Genomic DNA, 22,478 nt, shown 5'->3' on the forward strand with positions numbered 1-22,478 from the left:
ATTCTTATTGAACATCTTCACTTTTTATTAATCAAAAAGAGCTTCTTATTATATTCTGATTTCAAGGCAGTTATTAAAAAGGCAATTTGTTGCAACACTTTGCAACTTTACCATTTAATGTTAAGAAAATTGATAACAGCTTGTTCGTCAAACTACTTGTTTACTAGTATTTGAGATAGATAGGCTCTGTAATTAACAGTGTAACAATCAATATGAAGGCAGACTTTGCAAAGGGCTGCCTGATTGTGAAATATGCTGTATGCTAAACATTCAAATTCTGAATCCAAATGGAAGTTGTTCTGGACAGAATATAAAGGAAATATTTCTTACGTTATCATTCCATGCCGGCATTTCTTAGGGAGTTCTAGTAAAAGACAAAGACAGAAAAATATTTTAGTAAAGGATTATTTTTTGATTTAAACATGGGTGAACATGACAGTATTTCATTTTGTAAATAAATGTTATGTGTTACAGCTGTGCAGCAGTGCAGTGGATATTTTCATGGACCTAGGTTTAGTGTTCATCCTGGCCTATGTCTGTCTTCACTATGTATGTTCTTCTGAAGTCTATATGGATTTTCTCTGAGTAGTGCTATAAAAAAACCTCATTTTATAACATTCAGGCTGGGGTAACTGGTGAATTTAAACTAAATCATTTACAGTTCTCTCTGTGTTGACGGGGAGACCTCCTATATGGACAATGTGGTTCAGAAAATGGATGGAATAAAGAGAATTGATGTTGCTCAGTCATACTTTTGAATGAGCCAGTTTTCTCAATTATATGGTGATGAGAACAAACTATTTTCTGATAGGACCATCAGACCCATCTCAGTGTACACTTGTCCATATTTACTTAGATTAAAAACAATTAATATTACCTGCACAATTTGTGATGGCATGCATTTGTGAATTTCCCATTGGGATTAATAAAGTATCTATCTATCTATCTATCTATCTATCTATCTATCTATCTATCTATCTATCTATCTATCTATCTATCTATCTATCATGCATACTTCACATAAACATTGTCTGCACGTGGAGCTGAACCCAGAACCCTAGAGTAGGGGAGTCATCAGCAGTATTAGTTATTGTGCAGCTCACATAGAAAATGTTTTAACATGCATTTCACATAAAACAGAACAAAATAGAATATGAAATTAGTAATTGCTAAATATATTAACATGCTTGGCATTTTAGTTGAGTGTCAAATCTTTATTTAAATCAAAGCACACGCTTAACAATTTTTCAGAAGCTTTAACAATTGGAATTGTACAAAAAGCTGAAAACTTACTACTGAAGTAATATAAAGTGCAGACCAGTAAAATGCACAAAACAGCCGCTGTTCCCAACAGGGGCCCTAAGATCTTTGGTAGACAATAAGCACCTAGGAAAATAGATAAAATAACTGTAATAATACTTTAGGTTCCACTAACAATTTATTAATGATTTTTAAAATGAGCATTTTTTTCTCTCTCCTGGTTTACCTCTTAAATAATGTTTTCACAAATCTACTAGTAACTAGAAATACTTGTACTAATTCTAGAACTACTACAAATGCAGAAATATGTATTTTATGGAGTTAGGTTATTGGGAGACTCTTAATACACACTAATTGTTAGAATTAGATCAGAGATTAAACCAGAAAGAGATTGTTTCTGATAACATTGCCATCATAAAGCAGAACAATACTGTTTCAGGTCCATATGGATATACTGTATCTTTTAATCATTGTTCACATATTAATGTGGTTATTTATAAAAAAAACTACCGGTACATTTTGTGTCCACAATCTAAAACATGCTATTAACATTACAAAGTGCTCTAAATAGGCCAGTGAAGTGAGTGTGTATAAGTAAGTTTCTTCTGCAATGGACTGACATCATGCCCAATTTCTGCTCTGTGACAAGTGATACTTTATGGCATAAATGAAAAGAGCCAGTGTGTGGGAGCTCCCAACCTACACAGACAAGAGGGGTTGGAGGAAACAACATAGAGATATTAATTAAGGTGCTAATGAGCTAGAAACAGTCATGCTTGTTACTTGTAGGTTGGGTCCCTACATCCCAGTACTAAACAAAGAACTGTCTTGAAGTATATGATATGATGAATGGAAGATTACTCAAAACAGCATATTGCATAGGCTAAGGCACTATAGTTGATTAGAAAAATACAGTAGAAGCCATTATGGAACAATAAGTATGCTAAATAGGTTTATAGTTTTATTTGATCTACTAAACAAAAGAAAAATATTAAAGATGAAAATACATTGTTAGCATGTGATAAAGATAACATGGTAATTATAAGAGGCTGCAGGCACCATTTTTGTACAGTACATGCCAAATAAAGTTTGAGTTGACTTGACTTGGTCAAGGAGGCATAGCTTTCAGATATCAAACAGAGTTAAAAACTACTGGCTTTCAGCTTTCTTTCATGTAAAAAGTAAGAAAGCCTTATTCACAGGAAATGTGAATATAAATTACAAAAATGAACCTACCTTTTGACTTTAGATTGTTAGAATTTAAGTTTCTACAGACACAATATTTTTTTGTTCTCACAGTAGAACGAATTGGTGGCGGAGTTGTAGGTTGGTCTAAAAAAGAACAGAACGTCTTTCTGAAAATTATTATTCTTTTGAATGCACTCATCATTTTGTCAAATGTAGATATACAATTGAATACAAAAACAGAATTCAATATTTGGAAAACAGAAGAAAGACATAAATCTATTTGTAAATCAATTCTTTTACATCAAGGTTTTGGTGACTTTTTATTTGTCTCATAAATTTCATTTAATAATCCTGAGTTTGATTGGTTCAGAAACAATAGAACCTTCAGTGACAGACCAGGCTGCAGCATTTGCTTTGAATGCTAACCATTACCATAGAACCTTTCTGAATGTGCAGTGAGGATCAGCAGGCCACCTATCCTATAGCATTCTAGATTTGCTTTTACTTAATGGTTGAGAGTCTCAGGGGTTTATTTTCATTAGTATCTGAGTTGATTTGTTTAGTTTGTGTTTTACAGCTCTTTATTCTGTGCTGACCTAAGCTTAAGTATACATCACCATTTAGTTAAATTAATACAGTTATAACATAAACAGAAAAATGTATTTTGTTCTACATACAGGCTGGATGGTGTTCTCTTTTTTACTTTCTCGTATACATAGTATAGATAAAGTGTAGGAATTGTGAAAAAAATCAATCTTGAGATTTTCATGAATCTTGATGTTTTAGACCTTTCTGAGTCTGAAAATGTCATTTTTGAAATTGTCTGTCTGTGTGTCTGTATGTGTATAAACATGATAACTTGAAAACGCTTTGACCTTGGTCAATGAGATTTTAAATACCTGCTTTATATCAAAAATAAGGAATCCTATCAACTTATGGGCAACTTGCAATTCAGATTTTTTCAAGTAATCTATGGTTATAAATAAAGATATGATTCAAATTTAAATTTTTTTATTTTAAAATAAGTAGATATGAAATTTGAGAAAAATCACTCAACCGGAGGTGGTGCTTTAACTGAAAACTTTTGCGAATTTTCAAGTAAACTTGAGTTATAATTACAGATAGAAGTTTTGTATAGATAATTATAATGATAAAAAGCAAACAGATATGAAATTTGAAAAAAAATTCTCAATTGGAAGTAGTATTTTATTTAAACAACCATCCAAATTTTTTCATGCACACTACAGTTTAGAATAGAATTGTATAGATATTTACATTAACAAGAAAAAAATAGATATGCAATTTTTGAAAAATTGTGCAACTGGAAGTGCTACTTTAATTAAACACCTACCCAAATTTTTTGTATCATGGAAATATAAATATGTACACAATATTAAAAACTGTATTCAATATAACACATATTCTTTCAATAACTATTAACTTATTATTAAATTATTTTAATTTATACATCATCAGTTTAACAATAACATGTAAACAATGAACATGCCATGTAAATATAAAGATGTAATAGAAACAATAAGCTGCTATGTTCCCATTCTGTTCTTGGTAATACATTTAATTTTTTTTTTTTTTTTAATTCAGCCATCATTATCATAATTAAATGTAGCTAAATGCAGTTTTACCTGTAGCAATTTATTGCAACAAATTACATAATACTAGCACTTTTTCTATGTTTTTAGGTGACTATAAATCTTTTTAGTTTGCACGTAATCTAGGTAATGCATATGTAATCATGAAAAAATTCCACCACAGTTTTCAACCTCCCTAAGTGCGAAAATATCATTTTAATATAAACTTTAATTAAAAATAGAGATAAATGATTGTGTATCGATAGTATCAATTAGTTATGATAAGAAACGAGAGATATGATATGATATTTTAGAGATATTGTGCAACTGGAAGTGGTTCTGAAGACCTTTTCCTCTCTCAGTATACGAGAAAGTTGAGGGGAGCACACTCCCGATTTTTTATTGATACTGGAATAATATAAGCTCCAGATTCCAATAGCCTTAATGTTTCATATTTAATTGAAAGTTTTATTTTAACTATTAAACTTGGAAATGATGATTTAGCATTTTTCAATATGAAAAGTTCCATAAAATCATTTTAATTAAATGTATTCATTTTTATATGGATATTGCTAATTTACATACAACAGCTGTCCACCAAGTTTTTTTCTTTGCTTACAGTTTTGTTTATTACATCTATAGCAGTTAGGCAAAGTTTCTGGTGAAAGTCAGCTAAAAGAATTGACTTGGATGACTTTATTAACATATACCAGAAGTCAGTGCTTAACGGAACTGGGAATCACCACTGCTCTTGACAACCAGCAATTACATTCAGAACTTTTCATTAGTATTGTCACCCTAAAGTCTCTCACAGACAGCTCTAGGACTTAATTTTCCACCAGTCACATATAGCTTTTTAACAAAAAGCATCCTCAGTACCAAAACTCTTTGAGGAGCATAGAGTGTGTCCACCTAAGAGTGGGTCATATGGTTTGGCAAAACCTTTGAAAATGTTGAACAACTTCTCCAAAAATAGATTTCTTTAATGTTTTGACTATATGTATTTCAGAGTTTTTGTGAAATGCTTTTAGATTTCACCTGTTGTCTCTGTATGCCTTTTGCCCCTTTTCTTCATGAATGCAGTTGATTAGACAACCGTGAACATGTCTAAATATAAATCTTAATCCTTATGGTAAATTAAGTGACTTGCTTGGTGTTACACAGTTAATCAAAGAGGGAGATGGAACTACAAATTTTATGTACTGCATGATCCAGCCTCTTGACCACAAAACTACATGCCCTGCTTTCTATGTTTTTGTTATGAACAAAGATGTACTGTATAATCTATGTGGCCTAGTTGCTAATTATTAACAGAGTACCAAGTCGGACTTCTTTAAACCCAGACCTAACATCATGACACTGGACTATATTTAGAATTTTGTTTTTTTAAATTTTCATCTATTGCTCTTCACTTTTGGGGTTGGGGGTGGGGAACCTTAATAAAGGTGGGATGGTCAACTAAATAAATGAAACAACTGGCTGACAATGTTACATTTATTGCAGTTTGGTCAAAAGGATTGATCATAAAAATATCAACATGTAAGATCAAATTTTTTTGTTAAATTATTACAGAAAATTAATAAAATATTAAAGACTAGGGTATGTGATTTAATAATTGCAGAAAAGATTACATAATTAATTGCCTTAAACAGTGGAAAGGGCAGGGCTGAGGAGGAGTGCTTGCTCATAGAATTCTGTGAATCAGAAAAGGCCACTTGAGCTGAAGTTCTCTGAAAAGGAGGCTGTATGTAAAGAGAGGTGCTTTGGTTTACTGTGTTCTTCAACTGTACATATTAGATCATTAATGATTATTTTATGTTCTAGAGGCATTAGTGCAAGAAAACACATCTACAGCACATAATATCCTCTGTCAGGTTGGCAATCATTTGAGGCTGTCTCGGCCTAGGTACTTACAAATAATATTCTTCTTCCAGTTTTCAATAGCAGGATTTTTGTTTAAGCTCATGTCTAATTGATTGGTTTGTACTTCTTATGGTTTCGCTTGGCAGTTTTTAAAAAAATTGCTTGTTCTGCCATGCCTTTGTATGCTCAAGTATTATGCTCTTCTATAGAAGGTGATGCTGTCAACTGCCTGAGAGTTCAAAATAAAGGATGAGAGTGAGAGAAGAAGAAAGTGAAATATGGGAATTGGCTCTTTAGCTGGTGCTCATTTTGGATTGTTTAGTGATATCATGTCCAGTCTAAATGCAAAAAACAACATTTTTTGTATTCTTGTGAAATATACTGTAGTTCCATACTATTTCTTGATTAACAACACAGACTCTTTAGTTTAAACATTTGCTTAAATGTAAAACCTCATATTTGGCTAGAGCTCCATCTCAGGCAGTATGTAAGAATAAAAAGCTGGAAAGTTCCACATTTTTAGTGCCGTACAGAAGATTAACCAGATGATGACAATCCTTTTTTAAAGTTACATTAATACAGTATTTTTGATTGGTCCAGTTTGAATATACATTTGATTATGTTCTGTGAACGACTAGTGTTTTCTCTGATGTTGGTTCCTGCATTCAATCTATGTCTGTAAGAATAGGATTCAACTTACTGCAACCAGTATTAATGGGATTAATACAGTGTACCAATTACCAAAATATAAATAATGACAAATATATAGAAATAGTATTTTAAACTCATGGGTATATTATAATAGCAATCCTATTGGTTATTTATTCTGTGGTTCTCAGCATAAAGAAACACTTTCTGACATTTGTGTGATATTATCTATTGAGTTTACATCTGTGTCTGTCCCCATTTTCTTGTTGCAGAATTAACTTGAAAGTAACGGGATCCACTGAATTCATTCCCTTTATATTTTAAACATGCTGCCTGTTTTTGTTTGTTTTTGTGGTTGTTCATAATTTTTAGTGTTTTTTTTTTTTGCTGGTCACATGACATATCTTGTCATTAGTTCCTACTTGTATAAGATGACAGTGCACATCTGGAATATGTGTATTGGATTCTTTTATGAAACTCTTTCTCTTTAGTGGTAGAGGAAGCTAAAAGGAGCTTCAGAGAAGACTTCACTATTGATTTGTTTTCTCAACATTTTTTGTACTTTTGAATTCTGCTTTATTTCTTTGGCTTTGTTTGTATAGTTTTTGGTTGTTTTTCTTGGTACCTGACACCTCCATGTAAATAGATGTTTTCACTCTACGCTTCCTCAGTTTATTTTCTGGTTGCAATCTTCCATTACATTCCATAAGATCTTATTCAGATTCTAACAGTAGTGGCTTTTCCCTGTACTTTCTCAGGCACTTGTAGGTGTTTTGTAATAGTGCTACCGAAACTGCACACAGAATTCCAGAATTACGCCTCCATAATGCATTACATAGTTTAAATATGATATAACATCCTATTAGTCATTATCAAATCTGATTTTTTCACAATCATCACCTGTATGTATGTGATGTGTGGTTTTATTGTTCTTACGGCCATCTCAGAAGCATGCTGAAGTAATTTTATACCAAATAATATTTATGATTTAAGGGTATGATAATAATATGAAAAAGTTGGTTAATAACAGGAAAGTAAATATATGTAATTATAATATGCATTGTAAATGGAAATCTATTAGTCGGATGTTGAAAGCAAAAGATTCAGTGAAGTCATAGTCGTTGTTAAATAGCAGCATGCTTTTGCAAAGTGTCAAAAAAGCAGATATTGAAGAGCACATCTTTTTTTAAAGTGGTTGATTAAAACAAATGAAAAGTACATCTCTAAAAGAAGCTTGCTTTACTGTAAATGTAATGAATGCAATTAGCATTCAGTTGTGTGTTTGTGTTTTTAAACAAAAACATAAAAATATTAGCTTGTTATCGGCAGTGCAACTTTTGTGAAAACTATATTATAAGGAAGTGATAAAAACAAACAAACCACAACATGCTGCCTGACTTCCTTTAGAAATAAGAAGATCAAAGACTCCATAAGCAGGCTGTAGAGTTGCTCTTGTTTAATTTACTGTAGATTAACTAAATAATACAAAACTGTACTTAATTAGTTATAGAATATGTAATGTAATTTTAAACCTGACCTGAAATTATTGCATAGTATGTCACCTATACTTTTTTTTCTAAAAAACTATTTTATTAGCTAGAGTGTTGATCACAATGACTAGGCAAAAAAGAAAATACTTTTGAAGCTCTAACCAACATATTGTTTATTCCTGCAGCTAATTTTAATTGATTAGAATTTTATTATAATTTACTATCATATTTCTCATAATTAATTATAGTTTAATTTCACTCAACTCAAACTTTAAAGTTTATAATAGACAGTGCTGAATACACTTATGCTGCTTCAAAGTGAATTGCTCACATATCATGCACCATGAAGAGGTAACATGTCCAGGACTTTGCTCTGCAGGCCAGCACTTGGATCTAAATGACAATGTTAGCATGTTTCCTGACAGTGAGGAATGAAATGATACCTCTTATGGCATTATTAATGCACTTTAGCTACATCTGGTCAACTGCTACACCTCACGATTGAAGAGTACTTTTTGACAAAAACAAGACGTGAGCAATATTTTTACAAAATACCAAAAATTACTACATTTAAGATGAATGTTTCATTTTAATCATGACATTTCTTTTTATAATCGCCTATGTCCTGAATTAAAAAAAGGAATTTGCATTTGCAATGTATGGCACTCTGGCATCATTTTACATCAGGGGTTCATTCTTGACTTTTGAATGATGATGCAGAGAGAGGCTGCAGATACTCATGATCTATGCCTGGATTTGGTTGGTTCAAAGATTAATGTATGGTTAAATTTAAATACGGTTTAATTAAATAAACAAAAGTTTACTAGTAGTTGTTAAACGCTACTCTAATGGGTCCAATCAATAAAATCCTTGCATTTGTTTCTGTTTATCTTATAGTCATCCCTTCTTCCTCACTGAGGTCATATCTGGTGCCTCCAGTTCTTTTCCTAGGCCGCATGCTTGTAGAAATTGCTTTCAACTGCACAAGGTCTCTCCATCTGATGTGTGTAACTCCGTACTCTGAGATTGTTTAACCAGTCTATGTTTAGTAAGTCACCCTCCCCTTTTTGAAGGACTTCTCTTCATGCTAAACTTACTGAATTAGAATTTGATGATTCATCCCTTTTACTTCGATGTCCATTGGTTTTGGTACTGTTATAAATGTTCAATGCAAGATGATGTCCTGTCCACATGAAATCATATGTATCTAAGTTACTTGTCTGTGTACCTTGTGAAGAAAATACATCCATAAGATTGTTGATTATGCTGGCAGTCGATGATAAAGGTTCACTTCCCAGAAGGGGTTGTGTATGCTGTAAACAAATCTGTATCCAGGTTGATTTACTGCAGGAGTGTACAGCGTTTGCACTTTTCAATGAAAAATGTGATATCTTTTAACCTAGCAGAAACTGTTTGAAAACAAAGAGGCAATATAAAAAACATGTTGCTATATTACTGAAGTATTTCTACAAATTATTGCATTCCAGGAATATTTTTCTTTGCAACATTTTCTGTATTTGACATGGCATTTTGGAAATTAAGATTTGGTGTAGTATCATACATTTTATGATTCAGTTCTCCTCTGCCTCATATGTAAGAGGAGTATATTAGGTCAGGGGTCAATGTTACCATAACACAATTCTCCTGTCTTCATGTGATCTTTGACTGGCGTCTCCTTTGTTGATTTTGTTTGTTCTTCACATGCTCATTTGAATTTTCTCCTGAGATAGTCAGCTATAGCTTAACTAGCTACTCAGTGTTCATCTGTTATAACCTATTAGGATTTTGTCTGGGAGAGTGTATTTGAACATGAAGTGGCATCTTACGTGGCACTAATTTCCGCGTTGGTTTGGACATGTGCAGAGGAGAGATGCTGAGTATATTGGGAGATGGACGCTAGGGATAGTGCTGCCAGGGAAGAGGAAAAGAGGAAGGAATAAGAGAAGGTGTATGGATGTGGTGAGAGAGGACATGCAAGTGATGGGTGTAACAGAACAAGATGCAGAGAACAGAAAGATATTGAAGAAGATGATCCACTGTGGCAAACCCTAATGGGAGCAGCCGAAAGAAGAAGATACATGTTACTGTTGTGGGAAGGTCTGGCTTTAGTGATTTAAAGATACATACAAGTTTTTATTTATTTTTTTTGTAATTAAGTAGGAATTATGGCTGTCACAGTCTCAACAAGAGGAACAAAAAGGCATTGTTAGATTCTGAATATTACAATAATTTCTCCATAATTACTGTAAGTGGTCAACTACAATAGGTGCTAAAGAACTATTACTTTTTATGTCTTATTTTTTCCAAAATGCACTGTTTCTCCATATATCTTGTAAAGCGGAATTCTTTTGCAAAACCATGTCCAGCATTTTGATGAGCACCTGCAAGTAAGACTTTCACAGTACTCTGTACATATGAAAATAATGACTGTGTGACACCCTACAATGATCTGTAAAGTGGTTGTGTATCTTCCAGGCCTCCAACTTGCTCCTAACTGATTTCTATTCCTCCTGCCTGCTGTTGCATAACAACTTCAATCACTCCTGCATTACCGGTCTACATTTGTAATTTGTTGGATTTATTACGTAAGTAGGCACACAGCAGTGCTGTTTCATGGGTAAGTTTTTGCAGTTGCAAGTCCAGTTTTTATTGTCTATCACTTACGTTTGCAATATTATTTTTTAACCAAATTCCTATTTTATTTATTTTTAAATATGTAATGACCTTTTGTCTACATGTATCACTACTTCTGCCATGGATTCTGTTTTGGCAAGCAAAGTTATATGTCCTGTTTTTGCCCAACTATGTCTCCTCTCATTGTAGTTGTTTATCTTTCCAATATGATTTTTTTTAATATCAATAAACTGTATTGTAGCAGTCACTGATTATGTGTCTGTTTAAAATTAAAGGCATTTATTTGTGATAAAAGTCATTAAAATATTTTCAGCAGTTTGCAAATAGGACCCAAAAAAAGAATAAAAGTTTTTGTTGAAGCTATAACTGAGAGACATTCAGTATTACATTAGAACTGATATGACAGCATGTTGAGAAGACAAGTCCCCAAGTGCTTCCATCTCTTGCAAGAATGTGTTTGGGAGAGGACTTGTTGCTTTTTTTCTGTTAGTCATTTCAGGAATGTCTGTGTCAAGAACGGCAGGAAGGGAACATGTGCAGTGCTGAAAATCTGGGAAATATAAATCTACAGGCTGATGGCAACAAATGAGACAGAGGAAACGAACAGTAGTCATCTTCCAACAGAATTAAGCAGGCTTATACCTAATTGATAAATTAATTTATTAAGAACCCAGTTTCTGTCTTCTGATGTGGGGTTGGCTGTAGATTATTTATTGTGGAACTAATGCAGGGCAAAACATGTCTACCAGTAAAAGACCCTGGGGCTGTTATTTTACTGAACCATTACAACATAATATGGGCTGAGGCAAGTGTGTAACAGTCCAAAATTATAAGAGCCACACATTTTGTACTTACAGAGATGAAGTAAATATTTTCAGCCTTGGAAAAAAAATATTCCTTAATTGCTTCTCAAAACAGTTACATTCAGTTAATTAGATCTAATAAGCAGGCTATATTTACCATTCCAAAGCTGTAATATTATTTCTTAGAGTAAAGTTAACCATCCAATCCATTTTTTCTTTCTAAGTGAACCAATGTCAGAACTCCTTGGACTGGCTCTAGTCTAGTAGCTCACAACAAATCTGAATTTGAGTTTGAGGATATTATTTTTGCTGTGGTTTAATTCGTACTATATTGATTGTTGTAGACACATCTGCAGGGCAACATGGTGTAATGCAGAAGTTAAAAACATGTGTCATATCTCATGTAGGCATTTTTCAAGCCATACTACCTGAAAGTTTTCAATGGAATCTAGTTTTAAACCAGAAATTAATTTTATGTAAGAATTTTTTAAGTTCCATCTAGCTAATAATATTTTATGCTTTAGAATCATTGAACACAGCTGTTTCTATGTATGCTAGTGAAGTGCATCCTTATACCCTTTTTTGTGCAAAGCAATAATGAGCAAGGATAATAATTCACACTCCTGTAAATGTTCAAATGTTTTTATAAAACTAAAAAAGCCTTATAAATAATAATAATAATAATAATGCTAAGTATACTGTATTCTGTAACTATAGTATACAGTAGATTGGTTTCAAATTAAGCAAAGCATTAATGGCCCACTGTATATTGAAACCCTAACTAGGTATGATTTTGATGTACTGTAATTGTTAGCACCGCTACCTCAATAATTCAACATCCTGATTTTGATTGTCACACCTGGTTGTTGTCTGTGTGGAGTTTTATTCCTGTGTTTACAAAAGGTTTTCCTTTAGTATTCCAGTTTTGCCTCTAAGACATGCTAATCAAGGTGGTTGATTGTTGATTCTAAATTATCCCTGGGTGAGGTTGTTTGTGTAAATGCCTCCTGCAATTGATTGATGAACAGATTGTGACCTGTTTCCTGAATGAAAATATAAGATGTTCCTTAATAAGAAAAGGCCATTCACTTCTATATGTCTTGGTAATCCATATTCACCTGACTTGAGTAAAATATCAGCCAGTCGAGTTTTGAAGGTTCCCAAAGTGTCTAACATCAACCACCATACTTGGCCAATCATCTATGAATTCTCTGAGTGAAGAAAAACATTTGGCAAAATTCACCCTTAAACAGCTATCATTTGTGTTCTTGTTGAGAAGCTTCTTTTAAAATAACAGATGAAATCCACTATACTAATTCCTTTCATAATTTTAAACATGGTCATGTCCCCTCTTATTTGTTTACAGAGAAACAAACTCTTTCCATTTTTCTTCATAGTTCATGCCTTGCAGTCCTGGTATCAACCAAGTTTCTCTTCTCTTGGTTAACCTTCGCTCTTCTATCCTTTCTAGTAATACAAATGCCAGAACATGCAAATAATATTTCAGATGTGGCCTTACTAGTGCCTTGTATAGCTCCAGAGTAATACCTTTTTAGCACCATTGAGATTAAACTAATTTTAGTAAAAAAATGCAAAATAATCTGAATTTCATTCAGCATATTGCATTGTAAAATAGTGCAAGACTATATAAAGTTTAATATGTTTCAGTTTAATTTGCATAAATCTATTCACTAGGAAAATTCTCAGATTAATTTTACCTACATTGTACTGGATTTTACTGAGCAGTTTTTAATAAAATATGCATATGTATGCAAAATATCTTATCCTTCTGACCTTTTAAGAGTAAACTGTAACAAAAGACTAGACATACAGGTTGCAGTTTACAAACAGAAAACAGTCTGAATTCGATCTGAATGATTTAGTAAACTAATAATCTCTTCTTAAACATAATTATGCAATGAATTAATAGTCATCTCGTTATTTTCTTCACAGTAGTAATTAAAATTTAAAGGATAATTTTAGTGTCAACTTAAGTGATAGATAGATAGATAGATAGATAGATAGATAGATAGATAGATAGATAGATAGATAGATAGATAGATAGATAGATAGATAGATACTTTATTAATCCCAAGGGGAAATTCACAAGTGGGATTCATTTGTGCAATATGATCTCTTTAACTATATAGGATATAGACTGGTTACTGTTATAGAAAGGGAGGTTGGTATTTGGACTGGAAACTTCTGAAGTAAGGGATTTTCTTTAGGTATACACTGTATAGTAATACGAGACCCCTGCAAAGCGTCATCTTATAATTTTCACAAAATACATGTTTAACATTTTTTTTTTAGTTTTAGCAGTAATTTTGGATATGTTTTGAAAATAATATTTAAGGAAAATCATTTTATAAAGATTAACATTAATCTGCAACTTGGGAAGCACATATCCACTATAAGTGTATTAGCAATCATAATTATGGGTTTAGACAGTGTGTTTCGCTAACATGGCAGAATTTACTCCAAAAATATCAAATGTATTCAAACATATAATATCATCATCTTCTCAATCATGAAGAAATGAAGCCTATCCCGGCAGTATCTGGTGTAAGGCAAGAACCAACCCTGGGTAGCATGCCAGTCAATCGCAAGGTCCACTCACATACAAACACACGCACACAAGGCCAATTTAGAAACACCAATTAACATAACATGAACCTGTTTTTTTTTTTGTTAGGTAAGAAAATTAGAGCCAATAGGTGAAAAATTATTTTCAAAAATGCTAAGATATGTTTCCTCAAAAGAGACTAGTGATCAAATGAAAATAAGTGGATATTCAGGGTACAGAAGGGTGCAAGATTGACATAAACACAAGAAACAATAGGTCCAATGAACTTTATTTGAATTATGTGACGTTAAAAGTGGAGTCTCTCTGGAACTTGTTGGGCTAAATGGCCATAATTGTTCCAATGTTCTTATCAATCCAAGAAACTTTTTTTATTATTATTATTTTATTTTATATAAATAATCTAAATAAACATGTATCTAACAATCTGGTTATATATTTCTAGATAGCATTAAATTAGGAGGAATGGTATGTACTTATAATAAGCAAAATTATTAAAGATGGACCCTTATAAAATTCAATCTCGGTCAAATACGTAGCATATGTTTTATGAGTGAGAATTATAAAAATAAAATAAAAAAAGGTATAAATACACAATAGTATTTATGCTAAAAAATTAAAAAGAGTCAATTATGAGAAAGATTCAGAAGTCTTAGTGGGTACATCATTGTCTTACTCCACAATGTTCAGTAGCGTTTAAGAAGGCACATGAGATGTTATATAGCACAGTGTATCAAGGAAAAGTTAAAAGCTGTTATGTGTAAGCTGTATGTCTCAGTTTGTTTTGTTTTTTTTATTTTTTTTCTGGGCAGTTTTGACATTTGTATTTCAAAGGGCATAAAGCGACAGCACTAGGGGCAGTTCTGAAAAGAGTTACTAGACTGGTTTCAGGGCTAATGAGAATAATCAGTGAAGAAGGATATGAGGATCTGATGTTTTCACATATGAAAACAGAAATTAAGTGATGGAATGCTAGAATTTTTTAAAATCATGAAGAAAATAAGTAGGTCACTTTTCAAGTAGTTTAACAGGAACATGGTTTGAGGAGGAGGACACAGTTGGATGCAAATTCATTTTGCATGGTATTTTGCAAAGTTTATGATGGAATTTACAAATATTGATCTGGTTAGCAAGTTCAGGTACAAGTAGCATATTTTCATGCAAAATTCATTATTTAATGTGACTAATTTCTTATTTGTGTAATCTTTGTCTTTAGCTTTTTAACATTTAAAATGTTATTAAAAATAAACGGTCACAATTCTGTTTTTTCTGAATTAAAAAGTTGATGTATATCTAAGTGTATACAAAGGAATGGTTAAGTGAAACATGCAGGGGATAATTGCTATAAATTAACTTTATCTAATTGGCACTCTGAAATCCTACTTGTTATACATGGGGGAGGGTTAATGATTTTTGTGTAGCTCTTCTGACTCTTTCTTCCCATCCTTCCTTGTCTGTTTTGTAAGGCTTAATCAGCCTTTCATCTACCATATACCAACCACTCACATTTTGCACACAGCCTATTTTTAACCAATCCACTTGACATCTTGCTGTCCTTCATTTTTTATTTTAAATCTATTATTGTTTTTATTTTTTAAGCAATACAAGTTACAACTATTTTAAATTGCACATGGACTTTATGGACACCCTGTATATTGTATTGTATCTTTTGCAGTTGTTTATAATGTTTCAGTGATATTTAGTATCATATATTATGTTCTGAATTTCAAGTAAGATGTATTCAACTTGAAACTCAAACACCAAGACTATAGTTGCATCTTAGTAAAATTATGCAATATAATTTCAAGCAATACAGGAATCTATTCTGGTCTTTATACAAATGTCGACTCCTTATCATCTCCCAGGTCTGTTCTTTGTAATTATGTGTATATTTATGACATCTCTCAATGTCACAATATGATTGAGAGAGCACATCACATTTTCAATCGGTCATATACAGTATTTTATACAATTAACTAATCACAAAGTACTTGTATAAGGTATTCAAGTAGTAATAGTACAAGCTGAGTTACACATTGTATGGTAAATGTTACAAATTCACAAAAGAAAAAAAACAACACAATTAAGAGTCACTGTTGATCAGAATAGTATTTAGAGAGAATACCAATGTAAAAAAGAGCACAACATCATTGACAGATGTTGAGATCATCCTTCTAGAAGCATCATTTCACATTGCATGGATTATGTAAACCTAATTGTATTATTTAAGCAACAGATTTCCCAACTCTATACTGGTAACAAATCTTACAGTTCATGAACTGAAGGAGTGTGTCTGAGCAGCTAAATACTTTTTAGATTGTAAATGTTTCCTCTCACAGACCAAACATTAGTGGGTATTTCACAAAGTGGCACACAAAATACTACCAAAATAGAAGTAATTAAAAGAATAACTCTTTTATATTCTGTTCTATTATTTTAACTATAGCACAAATTGTATGCAGTTTCCATCTCCAAAAAATCTACTCTCTGATTCTTTATTATACATCATTAAGTCATGGTAAGCTACTCGGACAAAGGTGTCAAGCAAATTATTTTTAAAGTAATTTATTTGCACTTCTATTGGCGATGGCAAGGATACCAAACACTACCAAACATCCTTAAAAGATTAATGTTTCCAAATTAATGTATCCTCTATCTGTAGATCAGAATTAAAAGTGAAATGCTTAAAGTGATGAAAATCCTTCAGATCTTTATATGGGAAAGGTCATATTTAAAGCTTGAAAATAATGGAAAAGCGTTTCATTTAACTAAGCTTAACTTAGTTTCATATTAAAATCAGTAAAAAAAAATACTTTTACACAACAATTTCCACATTTGTTTATATAACAGTATTTTCATATATTTAAACACAAGTAATTGCATCAAAATGTGGATTTTTACACTGTTCCAGAAGCCAAACCAGAATCTGTGTGAAGACCACATAATGTAAATTTCAGTTTCTTCAGCACAGTTGAATAGGTTACTTCTGTATGCAGTCCATATTGAACACTGACACTGAATGCCAGGATATAACCAATGTGGAGGATAAGCTACTGTGTCCACATTTTGTCACTGTTACAATATGTTATGAAAATGGGCTCGTTATACAGTATTTGTCAGGTTATGACAGTTTAAAGCAGCTGCTGAGATGGTTATAACCTAAAATAGGACATAATTACCTTATATATACTGTATAAGATATTCATAATATGCATTCAAAAATGTAAAATTTAAATGCAAATGATGCTAAATATTTACATCAATTGAAATTAGGATTATTATAATATTTGTGCAGATTATTTTGGTCTCCACAAAATAAGTTTTCTTACTAACCTCCAAGTATTAGCTTGGTCATGCTTTCCATTGTTAGGTTTGTCTGAGTGAACAGAGCACAGTAGTATGTTGCAATATCCTCTTCATGGAGATCACTGATCTTCAGGGTAAAGGTGGGCTTCATGCTATCTCGTTTGGAACCTTTAAAACGATTGGTAATGCCAGGTCCTCTGGTTTCTCTAGAGATCACACTGATGTGAATTACAAATTCAAATTTCTGTGTGCCATTGCGCTGTCTGTACCAATAGGCACCCTTTTCTGCTTCCTTTTCATCTTTGGCTGGACACATGATGTTGATATTATTTTTTAGCTTGACATATTGAATTGTTGAGGTTTGCGTAAAGCTGGCCACTAAAAAGAAACATACACTTTTAAAGATTAAAACATTTCAGTAAAAATTAAGTAATTTCTCAACATTTTACTATTTTTTTCTTCAGGAGCGGTTTCCACTAACTGAAAGCAAGTTCAACAAAAACTCATAGGTTGTGCCTGACAAACAGGTACTGGTTAAAAATAGTGTGAAGAGCCCTGGCAATCTCAAAGTGTCAGAAAAATGTGAGTTACCTGTACAGCTTCACTGGAACTGTAAAATGTGGAGATTATTTAAATGGAGATGGACCTAAGAGCTGAAACATTAGGTAAAGCATATATAGTGTACAGGACCAAAGAAGGCCTGAGGACTTAATCAGAGTTGGTTCCTGCTGTGTGCCTGACCCTACAGGCAAAGGCTCCAGCTGCACACTATACGATGTAAGGGATTAAATAGGTTCATACAATGAGTGTGGCGGGATAAATGTGCATGCATTGTAATTATAATTGCCTTACAATAATGCAGTTGATAGTAGGTGTTGAGATGCATCTTTGCATAAAATATATACAAAATTATGTACAGTCATCACTATGTCAAAATGACATAGGTGCCATCACCCACTGAAAGGTTAATACATGTGAGTAGCATTAAATTTGTTGATCATAGAGTATTGAGTAATGTTTGTTAATAAGGTTTAAAATACGTAAATTGTAATTTGGACAACATAAAGCATAACATCTTTAAACTCACTTAGTCCAGATGTTTTATTTGGAAATTGTTAAAAATGGGTAGGATTACTTATAATGTCCTTCATTATGACTAAGAAGCATTAGATCACTGACAAAGGTGGCAGTAAAAGGCAGACAGACACATTTTAAATGATTTTCTATACACAAAGTTGAACAAATCTCATATTCACCAGACTACGTTTGTGATCCTCTCTTACGGTAAAGGGCTGCAGGGAGTGGGAACATATCCCCAGCAATAGAAGTTGCAGGCGACAAACCAGGCCTAGACAGGAGAGCAAGCCATAGCAAGGTTCACCCATGCTGCCGCCACACTTAAATGCTTCAGAATCATTCTGAGTCATAATTCAATCTAATATGTTTTAGTTTGTAGGAGGAACAAGAGATACTGTAGAAAGGAACATAAAAACTCCAGATAAAACCTATTTTATCTAGATATTGAACTGGACAGGGACTGAACAGTCAATTAAACATTGTAATCTTAAATGATGTGCAATTATGCCATCCATAATAAATAAATAAATAAATAAATAAATATATATATATATATATATATATATATATATATATATATATATATATATATATATATATATATATATATATATATATATATATAAATAAAATCTTAATGGAAAATTATTAATAAATACTAATAAGCCGTGAATAGACTGTTTTAATCTCTTTTTTTCTAGCTTTATTGCTTACTTTTCTCCATTTGATTGATTTCACTGTAGAAATTAAAGAAAGTCTGAAATATAAAAAGTAACTTACTACTCAAAATAATAAAATAATTTAATGTAACTGTCTGACCCTTTCTACACACAAAACAAGTACAGTAGGTCACATATCTATGCTCAAGTGTTTATAGATGCAGCCATTACGGTATTCAAAATGTTTAGAAGTGAAGGGTTTGGTAGAAATTTTATTACTTCATAATAAATAAATTAATATCGACTCTTCTTTATTTGCTGAAAAGGATCAAAAAATGCTTTAATCAATTCAAAATCCATAATATATATTTCCAAAACATTTGTAATATGTACAAATTAATTCAAAATATGTTCATAACTACTTATTGACAGCACCTACTCGTTGTGGTGCTGGTCATAAAACTAAAAACACTATATTTTTATGGGTGTTCATTTAAGTGAGATAAAGTTGGAACTTCTATAAGCAGAAATACCAGAAGATCTATGGTAGGTTTGCGATGGACTGTCCGCCTTGTCCTGGGCTGTTTCCTGCCTTTAATCAAGTGGTGCTGGGAAAGGCTGTCACCCTGCCACCCTGAATTGGACTTAATGGATTGAGAATGTTATTTGTTGGTATTTGATACCCTTTATATTAATTATTGTAGGTAGGAGATCTGTTTAAAAAGGTCCGTAAGCTAAAATTGCCTTTTTGTCTTTAGTACTCTTTGTGAAGAAAATGAAGACTTTTATTTTCCTAATTATAATTACAGTGAAGCTGCCGAAGGTAATGTACTGTAAGATACAGTAAAAACAAATTGTCCGCATATTATTTTTTTCGAGTGGTAATTAAAGAAGGCTGGTTAATTTTATTGATTGATAAAAAAAAAAATGCAATCATCCGAAGTAAATTGTTATATCAGTCATCTGCTATTAAAGTACTTCAAGTTTAACATTAAGCCAGGGGTGCGTTCGTATGCAAGTATGCACCAGATGCTGATGCATTGTTTTACCTAGAAGAGTTATCAAAAAGTTAAAAAAAAAAAAAAAGTAAAATATTAAACCTTATATATAATGAGAACAAAGTTCAACTTCAGTAGGTTGAGAGAAGGAATTATGAGTACAGTATTTCAAAAGATTCAACCTGACCAATATTTTATCAGTCCATATGATCCCCATGACCTCTTTTTGCCCATATCTTCTGGTTTACTTGCACAATTCAAAAGCATTCATTTAAATGCCAATTTTGAAATGTTCTATATTGAGTGAATATGGCTGTGTGGGAGAGTGGTTTGTGATGCACCAATGTTTAGTAAAGAGCTGGTTCAGTCTTTTGTCCTGTGCTGCCAGGAATACACTCAAAATCCAAAAATGAAAAAATAAAAAAAGTAATGTTATGAACAAATTTGAAAATCAAAATAGATTAAGTCATAATTTAACAATACTAAGGAAAGCATTTACTAATGCTAGACATTGGCAGAGCAAAAATAAATAAATAAATAAAAGTTAGGTCAGTCTTCGGGTGTGGTAGTATTTTGCTGAGTAGGACTGAAAGGCATCAGTAGTTTTTGCTGAAAAATACTTTGGAAGTCGTTGTACAATTCTAGAGTACATCAAAACAGTAATTAAAGCCAAATGTGCATGTATAGTTGCATTTAAATGTCAGAAGGCCTTTGACATAGACAGTCAGTACAATTATGAAAGGGTTTTGTTTCTAAGTGCCCAGATAAATAAATACTGTGTGTAAAGGTAATTGGATGATGATAATTAGAAAATAAATAGCATTGTAGTGAACCTGCAGGCTGCTCTCATCAAGTTGCATTCACTGTAGACATTAATACTGAACAAACAAGCTTCTGAACTGGACAGTACATGTCCATCAGTTCACTCCACTGCACTGCTTCAGTGAGTGGCCCTGAACAATTCAAATTATCCATCCATTCTATTACATAAATATATTATGATTTGTAAGTTAACCTAAATAACATTAAGAAAATAGTGTTCTAAAATAACATTGTCAAAGTCACTCATTCAGTGAAGCATTTGAAAGAGGGAGATGGGCCTTCACTGATAATATATTAATCATACTGTAATTTATCACAAAATAAGCTCCTAATTATAAACTTACCTGGCAGAAAAATACTTTTAGCTTATTTTGTTGTACTTCTTGATTCTTTTTGATTATTACAGAAACAGGTTATCATTGAATTGTTATTTATTGATTTATGGTAGTAAACGAGATAGTTGTCATCTTCTATATCTTCACAAACACCTACCATATATATTTACTCTACCATTTTACACAAATGTACATAATCCCAGTATAACTTTGTTTCACTACATTTATGCATCAAAAACTGACTCATTTAAATCCCTGTTATAAGAAAATTCAGAAAAGGTTGTGTATATTTCGGAAAAGAATTCCATACGGTGCTGTTTAGTTATAGTAGGTATGCTAAACAGCTCTTTCAACCCGGAAATGTAGCTTTATAAAATATAATTTTAGATTTGGATTGCTTGGAAAATAAATACCACTTTATTGTCCCTTACTAATTTTTTTTAGAATGTCACAAAAAATAAGTTGTCTAACAATAAATTAGACACTCTGTCAACTCTAGGCCTTTATGCCACGAGATGAAATGTAACTTTCTTAAATAAATGGAATAGATATGAAAAGTTAAGATCTTCTATGAAAGTTAGGCTTGAAGAGATTAACCGACTCTGAACAATGACATTAGGCTTAATACACCACCGAATTTCTGCAAAGAATTATAAGAAACATGCTAAGCTGTGCTTAAGACTTTTTTTTTCTTTTTTAAACAAGAAAGGGTTTTAGAACCTAATAAAGCATTTGAATCACGTACCTATGTTCCATAAAGCCACCCAAAAGACTATCCAAATAGACTGCATGCTGCGAGACCGGGCCATGTTTTGCTCTCTCTGAAGTGGAAATGCTGGTGTGGATCTTCCTTTATCGTTCAAGATGCTGGCAAGCAGCCTATCACATGACACTGAGGCTTCTCAGTTGAGATGATTGCAAGACTGGTGGCTGAGAGCTGTTAACAACATTAAAAAGGAGATGAACTGTGTAGCACCTGCAGAGTAAATGAGGGGGATGATCAACAAAGTGATGAGGAGGTTTCATTCTACCCTGTACAGAAACTAAAGCAATGTCAGCAAGTCATATGGTTAAAAGGAGACCCACTACAAGTAAGGGTATGCACTGCTATGTCTGCAGGAGAAAAGTAATACAGATTCAGGATACAGCTGCAGCAGTGTTTAATTGTTCTGCATAAACTAATCAACTTTAAGTTTATACTGGCCAGAGATTCCTTTTTTTA

General features: G+C 32.4%; 1 protein-coding gene across 1 annotated transcript in view; it reads right to left on the reverse strand.

Moving 5' to 3' along the window:
• The window catches only part of cd8b (cd8 beta), a 30,072-nt gene extending 7,891 nt beyond the window's left edge, over window positions 1–22,181 (reverse strand). Inside the window, exons 1-5 of the mRNA XM_028804653.2 lie at window positions 22,002–22,181; window positions 17,393–17,743; window positions 2,497–2,592; window positions 1,294–1,386; window positions 331–364 (exon numbers count right to left, since the gene is read on the reverse strand). Coding sequence (XP_028660486.1) covers window positions 331–364; window positions 1,294–1,386; window positions 2,497–2,592; window positions 17,393–17,743; window positions 22,002–22,065 — 638 coding nt within the window. The 5' untranslated portion in view covers window positions 22,066–22,181. The remainder of the gene's footprint in view (window positions 1–330; window positions 365–1,293; window positions 1,387–2,496; window positions 2,593–17,392; window positions 17,744–22,001) is intronic.
• Between the last annotated feature and the right edge of the window lie 297 nt (window positions 22,182–22,478).

Source organism: Erpetoichthys calabaricus, chromosome 7 (assembly GCF_900747795.2).
Source record: "Erpetoichthys calabaricus chromosome 7, fErpCal1.3, whole genome shotgun sequence".
Taxonomy (NCBI): Eukaryota; Metazoa; Chordata; class Cladistia; order Polypteriformes; family Polypteridae; genus Erpetoichthys; species Erpetoichthys calabaricus.